The 25992-nt window shown below is 43.9% G+C and overlaps 1 protein-coding gene across 9 annotated transcripts in view; it reads right to left on the bottom strand.

Annotated features, from left to right (window-relative positions):
• LOC135512231 (zinc finger MIZ domain-containing protein 1-like) overlaps positions 1-25992 on the bottom strand; it is a 213158-nt gene that overhangs the window by 14728 nt on the left and 172438 nt on the right. For 7 of the 9 annotated variants that reach the window (XM_064934032.1, XM_064934030.1, XM_064934026.1 and 4 more), the window contains 3 exons: positions 3578-3722; positions 786-900; positions 77-282 (listed from right to left, as the gene is read on the bottom strand). In XM_064934032.1, the coding sequence (XP_064790104.1) occupies positions 77-282; positions 786-900; positions 3578-3722 (466 nt within the window). Of the gene's footprint in view, positions 1-76; positions 283-785; positions 901-3577; positions 3723-13244; positions 13863-13905; positions 14057-25992 lie in introns of those variants that run through there. The other 2 variants (XM_064934034.1, XM_064934033.1) reach the window with 2 other exon arrangements.

The raw sequence follows: 25992 nt of genomic DNA, 5'->3' as shown, positions 1-25992 counted from the left end.
TTAAAAGCATAGAGTAAGAGTGAGATAGAGAATGTGTCCGTCTCAACTTCATTCATGTGTGTGTATAACCTCTCACCTCCCGCTGTAGCCCCCTCCACCGGGGTATCCCTGCCTGCCATACATCCCCTGCTGCATGTAGCCCTGACCCTGGCCTCCCTTGGCCGGGAACTGCTGCTGCTGGCCAGGAAACTGGGGGGAGTTGAGGCCTGCCGGACCCCCAGACATACCCTGGCCCATGGGGTTACCACCTGGGTTCATATGGCTGGAGCTGTTGGCCAACACCTGGGTGAAGAAAGGTCAAATGTCAAATCATCTCACTGATATTTTTTGTCTAACAACTGATCATTGATATAGTTTTTGATTAGACAGCAAACAGTGTTAGGTCAAGCACAGAGATCCTAATATGTCATTCTATGATGTCAACTCACTGTGTGGGACTTCAACAAGAGATCTTTGATATAGGCCTAGCTTTTGGTGATACACACACAGCGAACCATATTTCAACCAACATCAGAATTCCAATTAACCCCTAGCCTCTAGCCCCTGGGAGCTTTTGTCAATCTGAGAGGAATGTCTAGGTAAAAGCAATATGGTGATGATTCCACCAGGTATTACACCGATCCAATCATCTCAGATCTACACAAAGTGCCTAAGGAGACTTGGGATTCAGGGTCTGTCGTCGGTAGTTCAATTACTAGACTCAATACAAAGGTATACGAGCGTGTGTTGTGTGTCGAAAACATCAAATAGTGTGTACTGAAGTGTGTGTGTGTTGTGTGTCTCACCTGACTCTGTGATGTGTTGGTCACACCCCACACGGTAGTAACAACAGACAATGACCCCGGGGGCTGGTTGGTGTTCTGTTGCCATGGAACTGAGTCGTAGGCAAATGACCCATCACTGCAGAACAAATACGAACACACACATTACCTGAGAGATAGACAATATGGACAAAAATCCATACCGCGATAAATTGCCTGAATTGATGTGATAACAATAAATATAAATATAAGTGTATAACATTGATGTGATAACAATAAATATAAATATAAGTGTATAACATTGATTTGCACCATATTTTTTTGTAATGATCCTTTAAAGTCCTCCAGACAAAAACAACATTTTCTTGTGTATTTCCACACTATGAGGTTGGAATAATACTGTGAAATTGTGGAAATTATGATCCTTCCCTTTTAGTATAAGAGCTGTTTGAAAGACCGCCTGACATTTCAGCCTGTTTTGGTGGGATGGAATTTTGGCCAGTGAATGAGGAATTAGAATTCTAAATAGGATTGGTAACATCACCATGCAGTAAATGAGTTAATAGACCAATAAGACAGAGAGTACCAAACCTCTCTGCCAATAAACTTTGCGGTAAAGTACTTAAGTCAAATTACTTTAAAGTACCAAGTATTTTGGGGAGATATCTGTACTTGACTTTACTATTTATATTTTTGCCAACTTTAACTTTTACTTCACTGCATTCCTTAAGAAAATAATCTACTTTTTACTCGATACATTTTTCCTGACACCCAAAAGTACTTATTACATTTTGACTGGAAAACACACTTACCAAGAGAGCCACACATCCCTACTGCCTCTGATCTGACAGACTCACTAAATACAAATGCTTCGTTTGTCAATTATGTCTGAGTGTTGGAGTGTGGCCCTGACTATCCGCCAATAAATAAATAAATACAATTGTGCCGTCTGGTTTGCTTAATATAAGGACTTTTAAATAGTTTATACTTTTACTTTTGATACTGAAGTACATTTTATCAATTCCATTTATTTTTGATACTTAAGTATTTTTAAAAACCAAATACTTTTAGACTTTTACTCAAGTAGTATTTTACTGGGTGACTTTCACTTTAGTCTTTTTTTATTAGGTATCTTTACTTTTACTCAAGTATGACAATTGAGTACTTTTCCCATCACTGCCAATAAAATGTCATTTTCAGTTTTCCCCTCCCACTCAGACCACACCCAGACAGTCCTAGCAAAATTCTTGCTTGGGAAATTGCTCTTTGCTAAGAAGTTATTTTTGTTTCTCTTTGACCATTTTTTATTGAAAACAATTACAGTAAGATACTTAATTGTTATCCAGAAAATGAAATTGAAATTGAGATAAAAACAGCTGCATTGGACCTTTAAACTACTACTACTAGTTTGATGGTTGTAGCCATCGATTGTCCAATTAACAATCACCTATATTAACAAACTTATTTCAGCTCAATCTTCACATTTCTCTAATATAGGCTGTTTATCGTAATGAGTAATATCAGCAAAATTCCGGCGATCAGTGATCATTTCACGCACGTACGCACGCACGCACGCACGCACACACACACACGCACGCACGCACGCACGCACGCACGCACGCACGCACGCACACACGCACGCACGCACACACACACACACGCACGCACGCACGCACACACACACACACACACACACCGTGTCATCACTGCAGGGCAGATACAAAGACATAGTAACGTGACAGCCGTGGATTTCATTTGGCCAAGTACATAACACCACAGAGGATTGCATATCCACTCAGAATGTGAAATGTGCTCTTAATCCTTGGAAACCTTTGGCCACATATATGTTATTTTGAATATTTGGCATTAAAACTCCAAACAAATCGGAGGCTAGAATATGAAGAACCAAACTAAACTCTATGAGGAGAGACAGACGGACTATGTTTTCACACACACACAGACAGCTGCGGTGTTGGAAGGGACCCAACATACTAGTATCTTCAAGGAGGTAGAACATCTCCCAAGATGCCCAGTGCAGAGCAGAATTGTGGCAGCCAGGTTTGGAATTGGTGCAAGCACAGAACGAAAAGATTTGATCTTTTGGTTACAAGTCTAACACTCTAACCACTAGGCTACCTGCCGCCATTTTTATGATATATCGTATTTTGACAATATCGCAAAATAATGTTTGTGCTAGTTGGCTGCACCTGCACTAAAACACCAGTAATTTTCTTTCACTTTTATTTCCGTGACCGATCAAAACCCGTTTTCTCATGGCTCTCGCTTGTCCCTCTGCAGCAGACATACCGTGAGCAATATGTTTGGAACATCGAATCGCAGTGCACATTGAATCATGAGAGAATCGTAATACAGTATCGGCACCTAAGTATTGTGATTATATCGTTTTGTGAGGTCCCTAGCAATTCCCAGCCCTAGCGTGTATGTCTGTTCCTATCCTCCAAGCTAGCTCTGCTTTCATGAAGAGAAAAACTCAGTACATGTATTTATTTGAGAAGGGACTGGGAGGAGGATATTCTAGGTTAAATAGAACATAGGGCATGATTTATATAGCTTACTTTGAGGGGGGAGAGGTGGGAGGAAACTGAGATTTAGGTAAACATTGTTAAAGTTAACATGAACGATCCAGTTTAAACCAGGGAACCAATGAGGGAGTGTGTGTTTAAATGACATGGTCACACCTGTTGTGTAAGTGAAAATGAAAGTGACAATGTCTACTTTTGTGTAAAACAGAAAGCATATGCAGCAAAGTACACACTGACAGACGGACGGACGGGGACACAGAAACACACACTGACCCATGTGAGAGTCCTCCAGGGGGTTTCATGGTGTTTATGCTGGGCTGCATTGGGACTTTGCCCTGAGGGGACTCGTTCTGTCTGCTCTTCTGGTGACGCAACAGCAGGAGGCGACCCAGCTCCTCGCACCACGATGACAGCAGGGCTACGGGAAAGAAAAACACACACACACACGCACACACTCATGTGTCAGTCTAATAACGTAGGAAACACACACACACACTCATGTGTCAGTCTGATAACGTAGGAAACACACACACACACACTCACGTGTCAGCCTAATAATGTAGGAAACACACACACACACACACACGTGTCAGTCTAATAATGTAGGAAACACACACACGTCAGTCTAATAATGTAGGAAACACACACACACACGCACGTGTCAGTCTAATAACGTAGGAAACACACACACACGTGTGTGTCAGTCTAATAATATAAGAAACACACACACGTGTCAGTCTAATAATGTAGGAAACACACACACACACACGACGTCAGTCTAATAATGTAGGAAACACACACACACGTGTCAGTCTAATAATGTAGGAAACACTCACACACACACGTGTGTCAGTCTAATAATGTAGGAAACACACACACACGGAAGTGTCAGTCTAATAACGTAGGAAACACACACACACACGTGTGTCAGTCTAATAATGTAAGAAACACACACACATGTGTCAGTCTAATAATGTAGGAAACACACACACACACGTGTCCGTCTAATAATGTAGGAAACACTCTCACACACACACACACACACACACACACACACACACACACACACACACACACACACACACACACACACACACACACACACACGTGTCAGCCTAATAATGTAGGAAACACACACACACACACGTGTCAGTCTAATAATGTAGGAAACACACACACGTCAGTCTAATAATGTAGGAAACACACACACACACGCACGTGTCAGTCTAATAACGTAGGAAACACACACACACGTGTGTGTCAGTCTAATAATATAAGAAACACACACACGTGTCAGTCTAATAATGTAGGAAACACACACACACACACGTCAGTCTAATAATGTAGGAAACACACACACACGTGTCAGTCTAATAATGTAGGAAACACTCACACACGTGTCAGTCTAATAATGTAGGAAACACACACACACACGTGTCAGTCTAATAATGTAGGAAACACTCACACACACACGTGTGTCAGTCTAATAATGTAGGAAACACACACACACGGAAGTGTCAGTCTAATAACGTAGGAAACACACACACACACGTGTGTCAGTCTAATAATGTAAGAAACACACACACATGTGTCAGTCTAATAATGTAGGAAACACACACACACACGTGTCCGTCTAATAATGTAGGAAACACTCTCACACACACACACACACACACACACACACACACACACACACACACACACACACACACACACACACACACACACACGTGTCAGTCTGATAATGTAGGAAACACACACACACACTCATGTGTGAGTCTAATTACGTAGGAAACACACACACACACACTCACGTGTCAGTCTAATAATGTAGTGAACACACACACACGTGTCAGTCTAATAGTGTTGGGAACACACACACGTTTCAGTCTAATAATGTAGGAAACACACACACGTGTCAGTCTGATAATGTAAGAAACACACACACACACACACTCATGTGTGAGTCTAATTACGTAGGAAACACACACACACACACTCACGTGTCAGTCTAATAATGTAGTGAACACACACACAAGTCAGTCTAATAATGTTGGGAACACACACACGTTTCAGTCTAATAATGCAGGAAACACACACACACACACGCACAGGCACACTCACACACACACACGTCAGTCTAATAATGTACGAAACACACACAGGTCAGTCTACATATACAACTTTACACTTTAACTACAGTCTGTCGGTCTGCTAAAACAGTCTTTAGTATGTCTCCAATATGTCAGTTTGAAGTAAGTCAGTTTCTATTACCAAACATTAGGATCTTATGATATTGTTCTCCTGACTACTTCAGCAAAATGATTTGGACTCTGAAAGTCTCCACAGCCACTTCTGCCATCAGAAAAACAAACAAACAATTGCCCATCAAAAATGCTTGATCAGAACTATTCATCTGAAATATCTCAATTGATTCCTCAACTCTCTGACTATGTTCTGCCCACTACATTTGACTGCTGCCTCTCACTCTTCAAGTTGGACTGCAGTTCTGCCTCCTGCCACATTGAGGCACCCTAACACAGTAATCCCAGCCTGTCTGTTGCTGTCTGTTTGCCAGTGTAGATCTCAGTGACTGATGGAATGAATCACACAGTGTTTATCTGCAGTACATCAGCTCTGATCGCTCTAGAAGAGAGTCCTCTGGCTTTCTGAAGAGGAATGGTAACATGTAGAGTGAGAGAGAGGGGGGTGGGAAAAGAGAGAGAGGGAGAGATCGAGATGGAGAGATGGAGACAGAGAGAGAGAGAGAGAGAGAGAAAAAGAGAGAGATGGATATGGGTTAGAGAGCGTATACCCGTCCTCTCCCCTCCTCTTTCTTTCACCCCCTCTTCCTCCCCTCGTCCCCAATGACTAATCAGATTGCTCAGCGTTCTCAGTCATCTTCAACTGTCTGCTCCACCAGGCTGCAGGCAAACATCATTATGAATGGTGTGCGATGCACTGTACATAAGAAGAGTTATGGACTTAATGTCTAACATCTTAACACAGAAAATAAGCTCAAAAGGTGTTTGTGATCAAACAGCAAAGCCTTAATTGAGCCATGCATAAAGGAGAGGAGAGAGAAGAGAAGAAACGAGAAGAGGAGAGTTGACCACAGCAGAGCAGACTGAGCCACATTGAGCCAATCTCTGAGAAGTCAGTCTCAGGCTCCCAGCAGGTTTCTGCCAGAGCCAGAGGGAGGAGAGACTCAGCCCTCCTACTTAAAGTGGAATTATTCCACCCTGCCATTACAGAGAGCTTATCTCCCCACTTAATCACCACCTCCGTCCTCCCTCCGCACGCCCAGCCTGTCGCAAGACCTGGCAAACTGCTATTTACACCCATAGAGTTCTGGTCAAAAGTAGTCACGGAAGGGTTAAGTACTCTGCTAGTATCCTCACTCTCTCTCACTCTGTCTCTTTCTTTCTCCCTCTGTTCTACAGTAATTAGCATTCGGAGTTTCCTTGTAATGGAGGACTTGCCCTCTATCATTAGTTAATGGAAACAGCAGCCTGTTGCCCCGGGTTACACTTCCTGCTGTTCACACAGGCTGGATGACTCAGGTAATTTAGCTTGTGGATATTCTCCTCTTCTACAGTTAAAGGTACAGTCCACATGACGACATCATTATATCTTTCTCTCTGTTGTTGACACTGCAATGTCTCAGCACTTGTACATGATAAACAGCAAGTTTAAAAGACCAGACCACACATTTCCACTGAACGTACAGTATGGATGAATGCAGAAAGCAGTGATGTCACAGACTAGCCTATATTACAGGCTTGACTGTGCAGCCCACAATACTCACAACACTCTGATATAGACACACATGCAGATCAGCTCACGTACAGTACACTACAGATAGAGGTAGTACTAGATAGTACACACAGATATGAGACAATAGACTTTTTCAGAACATGAAAACCGTACATTGGACGCCGAATACACGCATTGTCAGAAGCCTATACACATACAACGTGTGATACAAGACAAAACAAATCTATTTCTATGAAATCATAATCTATATAAAGCCCCAGCCAGTATGCTGTGTAATGTGGGCAGGATAATGTGTGCAAAATAAGAAATATGGAGAGAGGACATCTAATCCTCTTGAAATCAAAAAGTCTGCATCCAAAATGGAACCCTATTCCCTATATAGTGCACTACTTTTTTCAAAAATAGTGCCCTTAAAAGGGAATCGTGTGCCATTCGAGATGCAGACAAAGTCATGCTTCTGCAAAACCGTAATGGAACCCATTTAGCAGCCAATGATATCCTTCCCAGCTAATGACCCTCCACTCTCTCTGAGAGCCTCTGCCCAACCAGAAGCACATCCAATGGGTTTATAATCCCTCTCCATGACTCTGGGGCAGATTCAATCAAAACCACACTGCAGGAAAAACCAGCACAGGGTAAATAATCACATTCATTTTATAAACTGTCTGTTTTTGATTTGTTTACTGAAACACAACTGTTCAGGTTTTCTCATAGTGCGAGTTTGATTTGGTCTCTGTGAGCATACGGAGCATACAGATGGAGGGGTGGAAGTGGAGTAACGATAAGCGGTCGGATGCTGGAGCCAGAGAGGGATGGATGGAGGGAGGGATGGAGCGAGGTTAGCTACCTGAGTCACTCTGACATCTCCTGCAGGTGTTGGTTTCTGTAGGGTTCAAATTACACATTTTACTGGGGAGGGAGGGGTTAATCACGAACAAAACACAAAATGCAGCAGCAACAGTCAAGTTAAACGTGCAGTCTGCAATTTCTGTGTCTTGTATCCCTATGTGTGTGGCACTGCCACCAAATCCACAAACAATCGAGGCTCAAAGTAAACACACACACAAAACAGATGTTAGGCCCGCCTAAGAAAAAAATAAACGCAGGCTCATTTAAGCCAATCACTCACAAAGAGCCTACCCTTCCACCCTATAGGGTCAGACTACATAGATATATATATTTGCTTTATATGCATTTGATATGAATACTTGACTGACAAAGAGATCCAGAGAGATGGATAGCCATGCACTATGCTCTTTAAAAAGGCATAGAAGTTTAAAGTCATAGTTCTGTAGTGATAGAGATGAAGAGTTCTGTTAGTCCTACCAAGTCAATATATTTGTCTGAAATGCTTCATTGACCACACAAAGATATATGTAGAGAAGTGGAGAGCCATGATGGATGATGCCCTAAGTAGAAAAATAAAAATACATGCACATTTATTCTGGTTGACTTCAACACAATACAGTTGTCATTCTTTAGAGGGCACACAGATAGGATTACATCACACTAGTTTCCAGATTGCAATGTAGCCTAGAGTGAAGGCATAGGGGTCATGACCTGTGTACAGTATCTGACCTGCATTCAGACTGTTAAGAGACTGACATATGATGCTTTGCCAGGAATTACCCATGATACGCTATGATTAGAAGTATGTCCTTATCCAATCACTAACCCTGGGGTCAGGACCTTCCCATCTGCACTATAGCATTTTCACAGCACAGTAACTTTAGACTCACACATACGTGCACTAGCTGTGAGGATCCGGGAGGTTTCAGTGGTTAGAACACATTAGATGGATAAGATTTACAATATCCTGAGGCTAAAGGGATACTCTGGGATTTTGGCAATGACAGATGAACTTGTGGATACCATTTTTATGTTAAGGAAATTAGAGGTAGTTTTGCGAGTCAATGCTAACTAACATTAGCACAATAACTTCCAGTCATTGCGCTAACACTAGTAAGCAATTGTGCTAGTGCAATTTAGCGACTTCCCTCAGACTGCAGACATAAAAATGGTATCCACGAGTTCATTTGACTCTGGGGAAGTAGATAAAGGGCCCCATTGCCAAAATCCTGAAGTAACCCTTTAAGTCAGCGGCCTAGGCTTCTTACAGAAGAGGAAACAGGGTGGCCACACAAACTAGCTGTGAGGATGCTGGTGGTTGCAGTGGTTAGACATAGAGCACATTAGATGTACAGGAAACAAACAACAGTGCAGCTCAACAGATCAACAGTGTTCACTGGGGACTGCACCCTGTGTGTCTTAATGAATCCCCCACTGTCCTCCCAGTACTACACAATCTTACTGGACGAGCAGCCAGTACTACACAATCTTACTGGACGAGCAGCCAGTACTACACAATCTTACTGGACGAGCAGCCAGTACTACACAATCTTACTGGACGAGCAGCCAGTACTACACAATCTTACTGGACGAGCAGCCAGTACTACACAATCTTACTGGACGAGCAGCCAGTACTACACAATCTTACTGGACGAGCAGCCAGTACTACACAATCTTACTGGACGAGCAGCCAGTACTACACAATCTTACTGGACGAGCAGCCAGTACTACACAATCTTACTGGACGAGCAGCCAGTACTACACAATCTTACTGGACAATCAGCCAGTCTCTCTGAAGCAGAGCTCAGGTCAGTGAGTCAAACTGTGGCCCCAGTAGGTCAAGCCCTGGTCAGCTGATATGTCTCTGTCTGTCCTGTGCAGTGCTGCTAGGCTGCAGTCATGCTCCAAGACACAGTCCCTTGGAACCACTCCAAGACATAGTCCCCTGGAACCACTCCAAGACATAGTCCCCTGGAACCACTCCAAGACATAGTCCCCTGGAACCACTCCAAGACATAGTCCCCTGGAATCACTCCAAGACATAGTCCCCTGGAACCACTCCAAGACATAGTCCCCTGGAACCACTCCAAGACATAGTCCCCTGGAACCACTCCAAGACATAGTCCCCTGGAATCACTCCAAGACATAGTCCCCTGGAACCACTCCAAGACATAGTCCCCTGGAACCACTCCAAGACATAGTCCCCTGGAACCACTCCAAGACATAGTCCCCTGGAACCACTCCAAGACATAGTCCCCTGGAATCACTCCAAGACATAGTCCCCTGGAACCACTCCAAGACATAGTCCCCTGGAACCACTCCAAGACATAGTCCCCTGGAATCACTCCAAGACATAGTCCCCTGGAACCACTCCAAGACATAGTCCCTTGGAACCACTCCAAGACATAGTCCCCTGGAACCACTCCAAGACATAGTCCCTTGGAACCACTCCAAGACATAGTCCCTTGGAATCACTCCAAGACATAGTCCCTTGGAACCACTCCAAGACATAGTCCCCTGGAACCACTCCAAGACATAGTCCCCTGGAACCACTCCAAGACATAGATATACTGTACAGGTCTACATTTGTCATAATCTTATGTAATGAAACACTCATATTGCAGATTTTACATTGTTGCATTTATAAAAGTGGAAAAAAACATGCAAGTTCTGAGTTGTAAAACATGGAGAGAGAAAATCTAATTCCAAAGTTTCCCCATCAATGAAGCCACCAGGAGCTTCCATTCTAGTCAGTCTTTCTATGCTTTCAGACACGAAAACCCTCCTTTTATCTCGAGCCACAGCAGGGGACCCTATTTAAACCCAAAGCCAGACTGGGATTGCCTGACACACACATGCATACACACTCATAATAATCTCAGATGCACACAAGCAAACACACACATCACAGAACCATGAACACATCCAAACACCTTCCGATGTATCTTCAAGCAGACAGCTCAACTCACCGATGCGCTCACACGTGGTGCTCACACACACACACACACACAGGCCATATCCGAAATCTGGCTTGTCTACTACTTACCTAAACTCCATCCTGTGTACTGGGTCGTTCCACTAATTAGGTGCCTTTTGAGTAGTGTAACTTGGTGAAAAAAAGTGTTATTTCACCAAATTTTAACATTCTGCCGAGAGCACATGTTCAACTTAATAAAAAAACACTTATCATCTAATGTTAAATAAAAAAAAGACTATTAGGTGCTTATTAAGTGCTAAATAACTTAACAGGGCTGACTGTAACAGGGCTGTCTGTAACAGGGTTGACGATTTAATCTTAAATCAGCCATAAATTCCCTTGTGACAGAGGGAATGGAAGCTTGTTGTGTACAACAGGGAGGGGCAATTGAATGCAAGCTTCACTAAACATTTCTAGCCTGTCTATCTATGGGTGTCAGGGGTGACGTGTTATTCTAGCCTGTCTATCTATGGGTGTCAGGGTTGATGTGTTATTCTAGACTGTCTATCTATGGGTGTCAGGGTTGACGTGTTATTCTAGCCTGTCTATCTATGGGTGTCAGGGTTGACATGTTATTCTAGCCTGTCTATCTATGGGTATCAGGGTTGATGTGTTATTCTAGCCTGTCTATCTATGGGTATCAGGGTTGACGTGTTATTCTAGCCTGTCTATCTATGGGTGTCAGGGTTGACATGTTATTCTAGCCTGTCTATCTATGGGTGTCAGGGTTGACGTGTTATTCTAGCCTGTCTATCTATGGGTGTCAGGGTTGACGTGTTATTCTAGCCTGTCTATCTATGGGTGTCAGGGTTGACGTGTTATTCTAGCCTGTCTATCTATGGGTATCAGGGTTGACGTGTTATTCTAGCCTGTCTATCTATGGGTGTCAGGGTTGACGTGTTATTCTAGCCTGTCTATCTATGGGTATCAGGGTTGATGTGTTATTCTAGCCTGTCTATCTATGGGTATCAGGGTTGACGTGTTATTCTAGCCTGTCTATCTATGGGTGTCAGGGTTGACATGTTATTCTAGCCTGTCTATCTATGGGTGTCAGGGTTGACGTGTTATTCTAGCCTGTCTATCTATGGGTGTCAGGGTTGACGTGTTATTCTAGCCTGTCTATCTATGGGTGTCAGGGTTGACGTGTTATTCTAGCCTGTCTATCTATGGGTATCAGGGTTGACATGTTATTCTAGCCTGTCTATCTATGGGTGTCGGGGTTGACGTGTTATTCTAGCCTGTCTATCTATGGGTGTCAGGGTTGACGTGTTATTCTAGCCTGTCTATCTATGGGTATCAGGGTTGACATGTTATTCTAGCCTGTCTATCTATGGGTGTCGGGGTTGACGTGTTATTCTAGCCTGTCTATCTATGGGTGTCAGGGTTGACGTGTTATTCTAGCCTGTCTATCTATGGGTGTCAGGATTGATGTGTTATGCTCGGCCCTTTCAGTTTTCCACCACAAAAAAACAGGAAATGGCCAAAAAGAGTAGAACCAGCCCATATGCTTTTACACTAGGATTTGACTATTAGATGTTCAATGTCTCTTTGGATAAATAAAAAAAAGGAGTGGTTTTACCACATTAAAACAAGAGTTCAGTTCACGTAACAGGGTTGACCTTAAAATGAGGGACAGGTTGTTGTTTTTTTTAACCTTAAAATATATGATGAATAACATTAAATTAATAATAGTCTTCAGAAATGAGTGTCAAAGCAACAAAATAACTAGGGTTTTACAATGATGGTGAAACTTGGAGAAATATTGGGGTTAAGTGGGTTCCTAGAAGTCACAGAGGTTGCACAGAGGGACATGTCAAAATGCTGAACTTTGGCACCTTGGCAAGTCGTTATTCATATTCAAAATCAGATTTATAGAATTTTCCATGTGGTCAATATTAAAGGGCGCTTCATTTAATATAACATGCTTTCAAAAAATGCAATATTTGTGCACAATTTCCACTTCAAATATCAAAGGGACTAATTTCATGGAATGACCCTACTAATCGTACTACATACTATTTAGAACATACTGTTTAGTAACAACGATGCAGTAAGCTACAAATATCAACATACTAGGCTTATCCTACTGAGAATGCATCATCTAATGCGCAACTGCGTTGATTCCCGCCATTCGTTCATTTTGGTACAGTGTCCCCTCAGCTGATTATCAGCTGTTGTCAGACACGTGGGTCTCGAAAGATAATTCTCTTCCTCAATAGTGTGCAGCGAATTTTACTAGATGAAAAGGCAAAATTAGTATGACATCCTGGCATTTTAACATACTCAATACGGGTATTCGGACACGGACTCACATTCACACACCGCTCTCAGACTTACCCAGAGTCAAGAAAAGTCCCAGTGTGTCTCATCTCATTGTCGTCATGGCACAGGGAGAGAGAGAAGGCTCTGATGTCAGAACACAGCTAAGCTCCCACAGAGGCCAATGGCAACGCTCTAGCTTATTTGATTTCTCCCTTGTTTTAACTCTCTTTCCTCTGCCCTTTTATCTTTCACTCTGTTTTTGCTTTTTCTCTCCCTGCTGTCTCTCTTCCCCTGCCTCTCTGTTTCCCCTCCCCTTCTCGATCTCTCTTTCTCCCTTTTCTCGCTCTCTCTCTCCCTTGCTCTCTCTTTCTCCCTGTTGTCTCTCCCTCTTCCTTCTGCCTCTGTTTTTTCTCTCTCTCTCTCTCTCTCTCTCTGTCTCTCTCTCTCTCTCTCTCTCGCCTTCCTGTCCAGTGTCGGCACAATGCACATCTATTATTTAGAAGCAGTCTCCCGGTCTCCCCGGCTCAGCCAATCAGAGAGCTTGCGCCATAGTAATGGGTTCCTGCCTCCTGCTGTACCTGCTACCAGCTCCAACTGGCTCCACAGATGACAGGATGGAGGGAGGGAGGAAAGGAAGGAGAGAGAAAGGGAAGGGAGAGGAGGAAGGGGAAGAGAAGAGAGTGAGGGAAAAGGAAAGAGTCAGAGAATGAGAGGGGTAGAAACAGGGACTCCTCACCTCTGTCGTGTGGTGCTGTTATTTATGCCTCTTTGTTTTTATTCACTAGTGATCCATTGCACTGCCCCTGAAGCTCCAATCGCGCATACAAACACACACACAGGCACGTATGTACATATACACACACAAACTCTCTCTTGCTCTCTCTCAGACACACAGACAGCCCCACAGACACTTAGCTAGCGGGGAGGAAGGAGAAAAAAACGCAGCCAGCTCACATTTCTGACTTGCAGAAGTGGGTGGGACCTAACATGCTGGATAGACAGTATCCTGGATAAAGGCCAATGCATCAGAGACAGGGGGAGACACAAACAGAGAAAGAGTGAGCGCGAGAGCGAGAGAGAGAGAGAGAGAGAGAGAGAGAGAGAGAGAGAGAGAGAGAGAGAGAGAGAGAGGGCGCACAGGCCTACAGAGGACCATCATTGACACACGGAGGTCTGATGCAGCATTTCACTGTGTGAAAAGTGCAATGTAAAACAGTTCTTCACCCAAGGTGTGTACGCTGTGATATCCTCCCTTCGCACTTTTCCTCCACAAAAGAGACCGGCTAAGTCAGCACTGTTCTATTAAAGTTCAGCTTTGGCATTAGCAAAATGACTTTTTACATTTCACTGTAAATGTGAACCAATGAATCACCTGTAAAATATTATAACATCAAAAGCACGTAAAATAAACATTTTCCTCCGTACCCTTTGAAAACGGAACACTTATCTGTTTCAGGGTTTTACTAGTTTGAAAAGTTTACTTTTATGTTGCAAAGTGATTTCATCATTACTATCATCTCATTTAAGGAGGCAAAGCTTAGTGTCAGACACACACACTATAAATAGCCCTATAGCAACATCAGTTAATAATGCAGTAGTAAGACTGCTCTCTCTCAACAAAGGAGAACTAAAAAAGGAGAACTAGCACTCTGCCTCACGCAGCTACAGGGAAACAGAGAACTTACAGAGAAGGGGGAGAGAGAGCAGAGAACGGGTGAGTGTGTGTTTGTGTGTGTGTACAGAATATGTTCTGCTTGTGAGTTACAGCCTGCCTCACACTGGAAGCAATCCGTCACTGTTGACATGCTGCATTTGTTGCTTTCCCTGACGTGCGACAGCAGATTTCCCAGGGAGCTTTGTTGATTTACTCAGTGCTAACAGCATTCCATAGTCCTGCCCGGCCTGACTGGCCCAACATTCTCCACACACAGCCCTGCCTGGCTTGCTCAACATTTCGTACGTCTGAGATCAGCGAGGGGGACAGTCAGTGGAGGGACACTCCCAACTAATACAGAACCCTGGCCAACTCTCTCTGTCCCCATATTCCCTTCACATCCAAGTTAATTGACATTACCTCTCTTTTGTACCTTCACATCCAAGTTATAACTTCTCTCCTTCTCCCCCTCCGCTCCTCTACTACTCTCTTCTCCCTTTCCCCTCCACTCCAAACAATTACATCCTTAACAGCCTTCTCTCCCTCATTTGTCCCAAGTTATACCTTTTCACAACCCTCTCCATTTCACTTCAGAGACGACAGTGATAGATTTGTGACAAGCAGCAGAGAGAGAAACTGGAGGAGAGTTATCCCCTCGCTTTAATGCTTTATACAGTCTCTGAGCAGTATCTACAGCTCTATCGCTCAGTAGCAAATGTGTCCGAAGGAAATCAAGAGAGAGTAGCATCGCTGTTGGCTAACTTGGCTGCAGACTGCAAAATCAAGATATGCAGGAACTAAAACTTTGGCTGCACACTTGTCTTAGTCATGCAGTCTCTTGCTCTCTCCATATAGTCTACCCCTCCCACTAAACCCAAAAGGCATTGTTGACATTCTGCTGTACTGTAGGGTAGTAATCACTAGCCTACATGTTATGCCATGACTTGTTGAAAGAAATAATACATACATTAAAAAAATCATCCTCGGTCACACCTTGAAATCAACCCGAGAACAACTCCAAACTCGCCCCTCTCCGGAATTCAGAAAAGGAGTTGTCGGAAATATTGCTTCATGCAAATATGTAAGCAGTGAGCATTATGAGCGAGAGGTGTAAATGTCTGTCGGCGTTGTCATTTTGAGGGACACTAATGTGTTTGTTGAATGTCACAGAGACAGCTTCAGGAAAGGACGGACATGATCTGAGACAGGTGAATGATTGACTGACTGCTGCCACTAGAGAGGAACCAAGAACTAGTTTGGTAACCATAAATATCCACTGGTCTGCACAGTACAACACCTACATGTGAAACACCTCATAATGCTCTGTGCCTTACGTCTATCCACTTCCCCTTGTAGGCATATGTCTGAGGAAGGCTATAAATAACTAGCAAATGAGTCAGTCAGATGAATAGGCTACATTTTTGAAACAGTTACCAATAAATATATTTTTTCTTTGAAGACCTAACCTTTTAGGTAACTTTTTTATCATTTTAAGTTATGTTGAGGCTACCATAGCGTTGCCAGTTGACCTTGACAGTGGCACATCCTCCAACTCAGAGCTAACGTTAGCTCTCTCCTGTGAGGAATGGGATTAGGGTTAGCTCTGGTCTTTGTAGGGCAGCATAACCATTATCTAATGACTCTCCAGCAGGGAAGTGAACAGTCTGCAGGTAGTCCACAGCCATGGCTAACGGCTAACAGCGAACTGCACCTGGGTAATCCCAGATACAGCAACTGCAAACAGCTATCGGCTAACAGCTATCGGCTAACAGCTAATTGCTAACTGCAGCTAGTAATGCAGCCACAGTAACAGATATGAATTTTATATATTTATTTAACCTTTATTTAACTAGGTAAGTCAATTAAGAACATTCTTATTTACAATGATGGATGACCAAGAGGCAAAAGGCCTCTTGCGGGGATGAGGCTGGGATACAGTAACAAACACAAAGCTAATAATAGAAGTGGCACCAAGGTGGCCTTTTGCGTGGGGTAGCCATGCTAACAGCTAATTCTATCACAACAGTGTGGATAGAGGCAGCTACACTCCCCTACATATTTATTTGGGCAGTGAAGTTAAAACATTTATTTTTGGCTCTATACTCCTGCATTGTGGATTTGAGAACAAATATTTTATATGAGGTCGACAGTACAGAATATGGACGCTAACATGATTACAGATAATCATGAACGAATCATGAATAATGATGAGTGAGAAAGTTACAGATGCACAAAAGATCATGCCCCCAAAACAAGCTAACCTCTCACCATTACAATAACAGGGGAGGTTAGCATTTTTGGGGGGGAATGATATTTATGCCTCTGTAACTTTCTCACTCATCATTATTCACGATTCATTCATGATTATCCGTAATCATGGTAGAATCCACATTAATATAGTGTTCAGAAACATATTATATTGTTATGTACAATAAAATTACTCCAAAATGACACAATACATTATTTACCATTAATTTCTATTGGGTACAACATAATCCGATACACAACCACAACAAACTGCAAATGCATCCAACAAATTTGTAGAGTCACAAGCTTGATGTAGTCATTGCGTGCTATGAATATGGGACCACATACTAAACTTTTGTCCAAATACTTATGACACCTTCAAATGGGGGAATAGATACATAAAGTTATTTCATATCCAAAACAGTGAAACAGATGTCTATGAGAATACACTCAAATAAAAGGTGATATTCTGTACTGTTGCCTCATAAAACATCCAAAATGCTGGAGTATAGAGACAAATTAAAAGATTTAGCTACACTGTCCAAATAAGTACATAGGGGAGTGTACTGTACGCTCACAGTAAACTAATGCTAGCCCAATAGGATCTCAGTCTCTTCTCTGACTAATCGCAGATTAATGCGGCAGGTTAATCTCTCACTCTGAGAGGTCACAAACCCCAGACAGCTCATCCTTACCACCACACACACGCACACACACACACGCACACGCACACGCACACGCACACACACACAAACATAGGCGTACACACTAAATAATATGATTATGCACACACGCCACATAGTCCTAGGCAAACAGGCTGCTTTCATTAGGCCTAATACAGCCTCTACAAACAGAGGTAAAGTTAACATTTGTAATATTTGAAATATCTAGCATTTTCATTAATACTTGGCCTATAAGGGTACAGACAATCTCTTTCCATTTGAACATCTCCACTGTAATAACCATCCTGTCACTGTTTGATTGATCAGCATACAGAGCGGAGCTGGAGTACCAGTCTGGCCCCTCCCCTCCCCAGAGATGGCCAGAGTGGACCTCAGACTCCTGCTCTCCTTCTGAGCTCTCAGGTGTCAGATATGGGACCCTCTGTCGCCAGCCTGGCTGTCAGGGGATTGTGCTGGGGCTGCACTTTATGTGCACGGAGACACACACACACTTGCACGCAAGTGCACGCAAGTGCACACACACACAAAACACACACACACACATACAGGCCGTGCTGGTGATGGCCTGGTGCATCATCTAGTCCAGCCTCACATAGAGGCCTTAAGAGTGTCTGTGTGTATTTGTGTGTGTTCTGCGACCGTCGCCCTCTTGTCTGGTTCCTCAGACAGACGTCCTTGCAACCGAGGTAAGATGGATGTTGGCTGTCTGAGTGAGAACAGTCTGAGGCTCATCTGCCTTCATCACATCTCCCATCTCTCTCTCCCTCTCCCCATCCCTCCCAGTCCCCCCCCCCTCTGTTTCTCTCTCTCCCTCCCTCCCTCCCTCACTCCCAGCATCATATCTCCATCCCTAACTCTCCTCCCTCTCTCTCTCCCTCCCATCCTTCCCTCTCTTTCTTCATTCCCTACTTATGTATAATTCCTTTCAGGACATCTCCCATTAGTCTCTGTGCATAAACAGCTTTCCTTCTAGGTGGTGGGCCGGTTTAGTTTTCGAGATGATCGATCTCTGTCGAGGGAGGAGCTGTTTTTTTGCTGTTGTTTTTTTAATACATAGTGTATATTTATTTATTCTGAACACATTTCCCTTTGTTGGCAATGTAAATTCTTGTAAATGTTTTCAAAATACTTACTTTTATGTTCGCTAGCTGAACAGGCAAACACAGCAGAGTACTAAACTATAAACCAAACAAAACTCGTGAACTATCTCTGCTGATTACGTCTGCCAATAACATAATCTGTATCTAAGGCAGGTGGTGGTGACAGCTGGTGGTGACAACTCGAAAGAGATCTCCGTCCGACAAGCTGCAATCTAACTGTTGAGTGATAGAAATGTGATACCATCAACGCAAGCTGTAAAATGACTCCTAACTTAGAGCACAGGAACCTTAGTAATGTAGCTAACTTGCTAGTTAGCTAGCTAGTTACAACAAGAAGATCTGTTGCTAGCTACCAGGAGCAGATACATTACCTTCAGAAAGTATTCACACCCCTTTACTTTCCCCCAAAAAAATTGTGTTACAGCCTGAATTTAAAATGGATTAAATTGACATTTTGTGTCACGGATCTACACACAATACCCCATAATGTCAAAGTGGACTTTTGTTTGTAGAATTTATTTTTAAATCATAAAAAATGTAAAGCTGAAATGTCTCGAGTCAATAAGTATTCAACCCATTTGTTATGGCATGTCTAAATAATTTCAGGAGTAAAAATGTGCTTAACAAATCACATAATAAGTTAGATGGACCAATTCCGTGGTCAATAATAGTGGTTAACATTTTATGACAACCCCATCTCTGTACCCCACACATACAATTATCGGTAAGGTCCCTCAATCGAGTAGTGAATTTCAAGAACAAATTCAAGCACAAAGACTAGGGAGGTTTTTCAAAACCTCACAAAGATGGGCAACGATGCTGAATATCCCTTTGAGCATGGTGAAGTTATTAATTAGGCTTCGGATGGTGACCCCAGTCTTCGAATCAAATCAAATTTTATTTGTCACATACACATGGTTAGCAGATGTAGCGAAATGCTTGTGCTTCTAGTTCCGACAATGCAGTAATAACCAACGAGTAATCTAGCTAACAATTCCAAAACTACTACCTTAAACACACAAGTGTAAAGGGATAAATAATATGTACATAAAGATATATGAATGAGTGATGGTACAGAGCGGCATAGGCAAGATGCAGTAGATGGTATCGAGTACAGTATATTCATATGAGATGAGTATGTAAACAAAGTGGCATAGTTTAAAGTGGCTAGTGATACATGTATTACATAAAGATGCAGTAGATGATATAGAGTACAGTATATACGTATACATATGAGATAAATAATGTAGGGTATGTAAACATTATATTAAGTAACATTGCTTAAAGTGGCTAGTGATATATTTTACATCAATTCCCATCAATTCCCATTATTATAGTGGCTGGAGTTGAGTCAGTGTGTTGGCAGCAGCCACTCAATGTTAGTGGTGGCTGTTTAACAGTCTGTTGGCCTTGAGATAGAAGCTGTTTTTCAGTCTCTCGGTCCCAGCTTTGATGCACCTGTACTGACCTCGCCTTCTGGATGATAGCGGGGTGAACAGGCAGTGGCTCAGGTGGTTGTTGTCATTGATGATCTTTATGGCCTTCCTGTGACATCGGGTGGTGTAGGTGTCCTGGAGGGCAGGTAGTTTGCCCCCGGTGATGCGTTGTGCAGACCTCACTACCCTCTGGAGAGCCTTACGGTTGTGGGCGGAGCAGTTGCCGTACCAGGCTGTGATACAGCCCGACAGGATGCTCTCGATTGTGCATCTGTAGAAGTTTGTGAGTGCTTTTGGTGACAAGCCAAATTTCTTCAGCCTCCTAAGGTTGAAGAGGCTCTGCTGCGCCTTCTTCACGATGCTGTCTGTGTGGGTGGACCAATTCAGTTTGTCTGTGATGTGTACGCCGAGGAACTTAAAACTTACTACCCTCTCCACTACTGTTCCACCGATGTGGAAAGGGGGGTGTTCCCTCTGCTGTTTCCTGAAGTCCACAATCATCTCCTTAGTTTTGTTGATGTTGAGTGTGAGGTTATTTTCCTGACACCACACTCCAAGGGCCCTCACCTCCTCCCTGTAGGCCGTCTCGTCGTTGTTGGTAATCAAGCCTACCGCTGTTGTGTCGTCCGCAAACTTGATGATTGAGTTGGAGGCGTGCGTGGCCACGCAGTCGTGGGTGAACAGGGATTACAGGAGAGGGCTCAGAACGCACCCTTGTGGGGCCCCAGTGTTGAGGATCAGCGGGATGGAGATGTTGTTACCTACCCTCACCACCTGGGGGCGGCCCGTCAGGAAGTCCAGTACCCAGTTGCACAGGGCAGGGTCGAGACCCAGGGTCTCGAGCTTGATGACGAGTTTGGAGGGTACTATGGTGTTAAATGCTGAGTTGTAGTCGATGAACAGCATTCTCACATAGGTATTCCTCTTGTCCAGATGGGTTAGGGCAGTGTGCAGTGTGGTTGAGATTGCATCGCCTGTGGACCTATTTGGGCGGTAAGCAAATTGGAGTGGGTCTAGGGTGTCAGGTAGGGTGGTGGTGATATGGTCCTTGACTAGTCTCTCAAAGCACTTAATGATGACGGAAGTGAGTGCTACGGGGCGGTAGTCGTTTAGCTCAGTTACCTTAGCTTTCTTGGGAACAGGAACAATGGTGGCCCTCTTGAAGCATGTGGGAACAGCAGACTGGGATAGGGATTGATTGAATATGTCCGTAAACACACCAGTCAGCTGGTCTGCGCATGCTCTGAGGGCGCGGCTGGGGATGCCGTCTGGGCCTGCAGCTTTGCGAGGGATAACACGTTTAAATGTTTTTACTCACCTCGGCTACAGTGAAGGAGAGTCCGCATATTTTGGTTGCGGGCCGTGTCAGTGGCACTGTATTGTCCTCAAAGAGGACAAAAAAGTTATTTAGTCTGTCTGGGAGCAAGGCATCCTGGTCCGTGACTGGGCTGGTTTTCTTTTTGTAATCCGTGATTGACTGTAGACCCTGCCACATACCTCTTTTGTCTGAGCTGTTGAATTGCGATTCTACTTTGTCTCTATACTGACGCTTAGCTTGTTTGATTGCCTTGCGGAGGGAATAGCTACACTGTTTGTATTCGGTCATGTTTCCGGTCACCTTGCCCTGATTAAAAGCAGTGGTTCGCGCTTTCAGTTTCACGCGAATGCTGCCATCAATCCACGGTTTCTGGTTTGGGAATGTTTTAATCGTTGCTATGGGAACGACATCTTCAACGCACGTTCTAATGAACTCGCTCACCGAATCAGCGTATTCGTCAATGTTGTTGTTTGACGCAATACGAAACATATCCCAGTCCACGTGATGGAAGCAGTCTTGGAGCGTGGAATCAGATTGGTCGGACCAGCGTTGAACAGACCTCAGCGTGGGAGCTTCTTGTTTTAGCTTCTGTCTGTAGGCAGGGAGCAACAAAATGGAGTCGTGGTCAGCTTTTCCGAAAGGAGGGCAGGGGAGGGCCTTATATGCATCGCGGAAGTTAGAATAGCAATGATCCAAGGTTTTACCAGCCCTGGTTGCTCAATCGATATGCTGATACAATTTAGGGAGCCTTGTTTTCAGATTAGCCTTGTTAAAATCCCCAGCTACAATGAATGCAGCCTCAGGATATGTGGATTCCAGTTTGCAAAGAGTCAAATAAAGTTTGTTCAGAGCCATCGATGTGTCTGCTTGGGGGGGAATATATACGGCTGTGATTATAATCGAAGAGAATTCCCTTGGTAGATAATGCGGTCGACATTTGATTGTGAGGAATTCTAAATCAGGTGAACAGAAGGACTTGATTTCCTGTATGTTGTTGTGACCACACCACGTCTCGTTAACCATAAAGCATACACCCCCGCCCCTCTTCTTACCAGAAAGATGTTTGTTTCTGTCGGCGCGATGCGTGGAGAAACCAGCTGGCTGCACCGAATCCGATAGCGTCTCTCCAGTGAGCCATGTTTCCGTGAAGCAAAGATCGTTACAGTCCCTGATGTCCCTCTGGAATGCTACCCTTGCTCAGATTTCATCAACCTTGTTGTCAAGAGACTGGACATTGGCGAGTAGTATGCTCGGGAGTGGCGCGCGATGTGCCCGTCTCCGGAACCTGACCAGAAGACCTCTTTTACGACGTCGTTGTTTTGGGTCGCAGGCTGGGATCCATTCCGTTGTCCTGGGTGGAAGGCAGAACAAAGGATCCGCTCCGGGAAAGACATATTCTTGGTCGTACTGATGGTGAGTTGACGCTGCTCTTATATTCAGTAGTTCAACTCGACTGTATGTAATGAAACCTAAGATGAACTGGGGTACCAATGTAAGAAATAACACGTAAAAAAACAAAAAAACTACATAGTTTCCTAGGAACGCGAAGCGAGGCGGCCATCTCTGTCGGCGCCGGAAGTAGAGTCTTAGATCGCTTGTACTGTGAAGCAGGTTCTCATTGAGGATTTGCCTGTATTTGGTTCCATTCATTGTTCTCTCTATCCGTACCAGTCTCTGCCGCTGAAAAGCTTCCCCATAGCATGATGCTACCACCACAATGCTTCACGGTAGGGATGGTGATAGATAGGTGACGACCTGTGGCAAATTTTCTCCAGACATAGCGCTTTGCATTCAGGTCAACTAGTTACATTTTTGCCTCATGCTCTCAGAGTCTTTCACATGCCTTTTTGAAAACTCCAGGCATTCTGTCCAGTGCCTTCTTCTCAGGAGTGGCTTCCGTCTGGCCACTCTTCCATAAATCTCAGATTGGTGAAGTGCTGTAGAAACTATTGTTCCTCTGGCAGGTTCTCCCATTTAAAAATAATATATATATATATATATATATTTCACCTTTATTTAACCAGGTAGGCTAGTTGAGAGCAAGTTCTCATTTACAACTGCGACCTGGCCGAGATAAAGCAAAGCAGTGCGACAAAAGCAACAGCACAGAGTTACACATGGAGTAAACAAACGTACAGTCAATAACACAATAGAAAAACAAAAGTCTATATACATTGTGTGCAAATGAGGTAAGACAAGGGAGGTAAGGCAATAAATACGCCATGGTGGCGAAGTAATTATAATATAGCAATTAAACACTGGAATGGTAGATGTGCAGAAGATGAATGTGCAAGTAGAGATACCTGAGTGCAAAGGAGCAAAATAAATAAATACAGTATGGGGATGAGGTAGTTGGATGGGGTAATTACAGATGGGCTATGTTCAGGTGCAGTGATATGTGAGCTGCTCTGACAGCTGGTGCTTAAAGCTAGAGAGGGAGATATGTGTCTCCAGCTTCAGTGATTTTCGCAGTTTGTTCCAGTCATTGGCAGTAGAGAACTAGAAGGAAAGGCGGCCAAAGGAGGAATTGGCTTTGGGGGTGACCAGTGAGATATACCTGCTGGGGAGCGTGCTACGGGTGGGTGCTGCTATGGTGACCAGTGAGCTGAGATAAGGCGGGGCTTTACCTAGCAAAGACTTGTAGATTACCTGGAGCCAGTGGGTTTGGCGACAAGTATGAAGCGAGGTCCAGCCAACAAGAGCGTACAGGTCGCAGTGGTGGGTGGTATATGGGGCTTTGGTGACAAAACGGATGGCACTGCGATAGAAAGCATCCAATTTGTTGAGTAGAGTGTCGGAGGCTATTTTGTCGAGGATCGGTAGGATGGTCAGTTTTACAAGGGTATGTTTGGCAGCATGAGTGAAGGATGCTTTGTTGCGAAATAGGACGCCGATTCTAGACTTAATTTGAATTGGAGATGCTTAATGTGAGTCTGGAAGGAGAGTTTACAGTCTAACCAGACACCTAGGTATTTGTAGTTGTCCACATATTCTACGTCAGAACCGTCCAGAGTAGTGATGCTGGACGGGTGGTCAGGAGCGGGCAGTGATCGGTTGAAGAGCATGCATTTAGTTTTACTGGCATTTAAGAGTAGTTGGAGGCCACGGAAGGAGAGTTGTATGGAATTGAAGCTCGTCTGGAGGTTAGTTAACACAGTGTCCAAAGAAGGGCCAGAAGTATACAAAATGGTGTCGTCTGCGTAGAGGTGGATCAGAGAATCACCAGCAGCAAGAGCAACATCATTGATGTATACAGAGAAGAGAGACGGCCCGAGAATTGAACCCTGTGACACCCCCATAGAGACTGCCAGAGGTCCAGACAGCAGGCCCTCTGATTTGACACAATGAACTCTATCAGAGAAGTAGTTGGTGAACCAGGCGAGGCAATTATTTGTGAAACCAAGGCTGTTGAGTCTGCCGATAAGAATGTGGTGATTGGCAGAGTTGAAAGCCTTGGCCAGGTCGATGAATATGGCTGCACAGTATTGTCTCTTATCGATGGTGGTTATGATATCATTTAGGACCTTGAGCATGGCTGAGGTGTACCCATGACCAGCTCGGGAAACCAGACTGCATCGAGGAGAAGGTACAGTGGGATTCGAAATGGTCGGTGAACTGTTTGTTAACTTGGCTTTCGAAGACCTTAGAAAGGCAGGGTAGGATAGATATAGGTCTGTAGCAGTTTGGGTCTAGAGTGTCTCCCCCTTTGAACAGGGGGATGACCACGGCTGCTTTCCAATCTTTGGGAATCTCAGACGGTACGAAAGAGAGGTTGAACAGGCTAGTAATAGGGGTTGCAACAATTTCGGCAGATCATTTTAGAAAGAGAGGGTCCAGATTGTCTAGCCCTGCTGATTTGTAGAGGTCCAGATTTTGCAGCTCTTTCAGAACACCAGCTATCTGGATTTGGGTGAAGGAGAAATGGGGAGGTTTGGGCGAGTTGCTGTGGGGGGTGCAGGGCTGTTGACCGGGGTAGGGGTAGCCAGTTGAAAAGCATGGCCAGCCGTAGAAAAACGTTTATTGAAATTCTCAATTATAGTGGATTTATCAGTGGTGTTTCCTAGCCTCAGTGCAGTGGGCAGCTGGGAGGAGGTGCTCTTATTCTCCATGGACTTTACAGTGTCTCAGAACTTTTTGGAGTTTGTGCTACAGGATGCAAATTTCTGCTTGAAAAAGCTAGCCTTAGCTTTCCTAACTGCTTGTGTATATTGGTTCCTAACTTCCTTGAAAAGTTGCATATCACAGGGGCTACTTGATGCTAATGCAGATTGCCACAGGATGTTTTTGTGCTGATCAAGGGCAGTCAGGTCTGGAGAGAACCAAGGTTTCACTTTGTCATAATGGGGTACTGTGTGTAGATGGGGTACTGTGTGTAAATTATTATT

The sequence above is a fragment of the Oncorhynchus masou genome, chromosome 24 (assembly GCF_036934945.1).
Source record: "Oncorhynchus masou masou isolate Uvic2021 chromosome 24, UVic_Omas_1.1, whole genome shotgun sequence".
NCBI lineage: Eukaryota > Metazoa > Chordata > Actinopteri > Salmoniformes > Salmonidae > Oncorhynchus > Oncorhynchus masou.
This window is presented reverse-complemented; position numbering and strand designations above follow the sequence as displayed.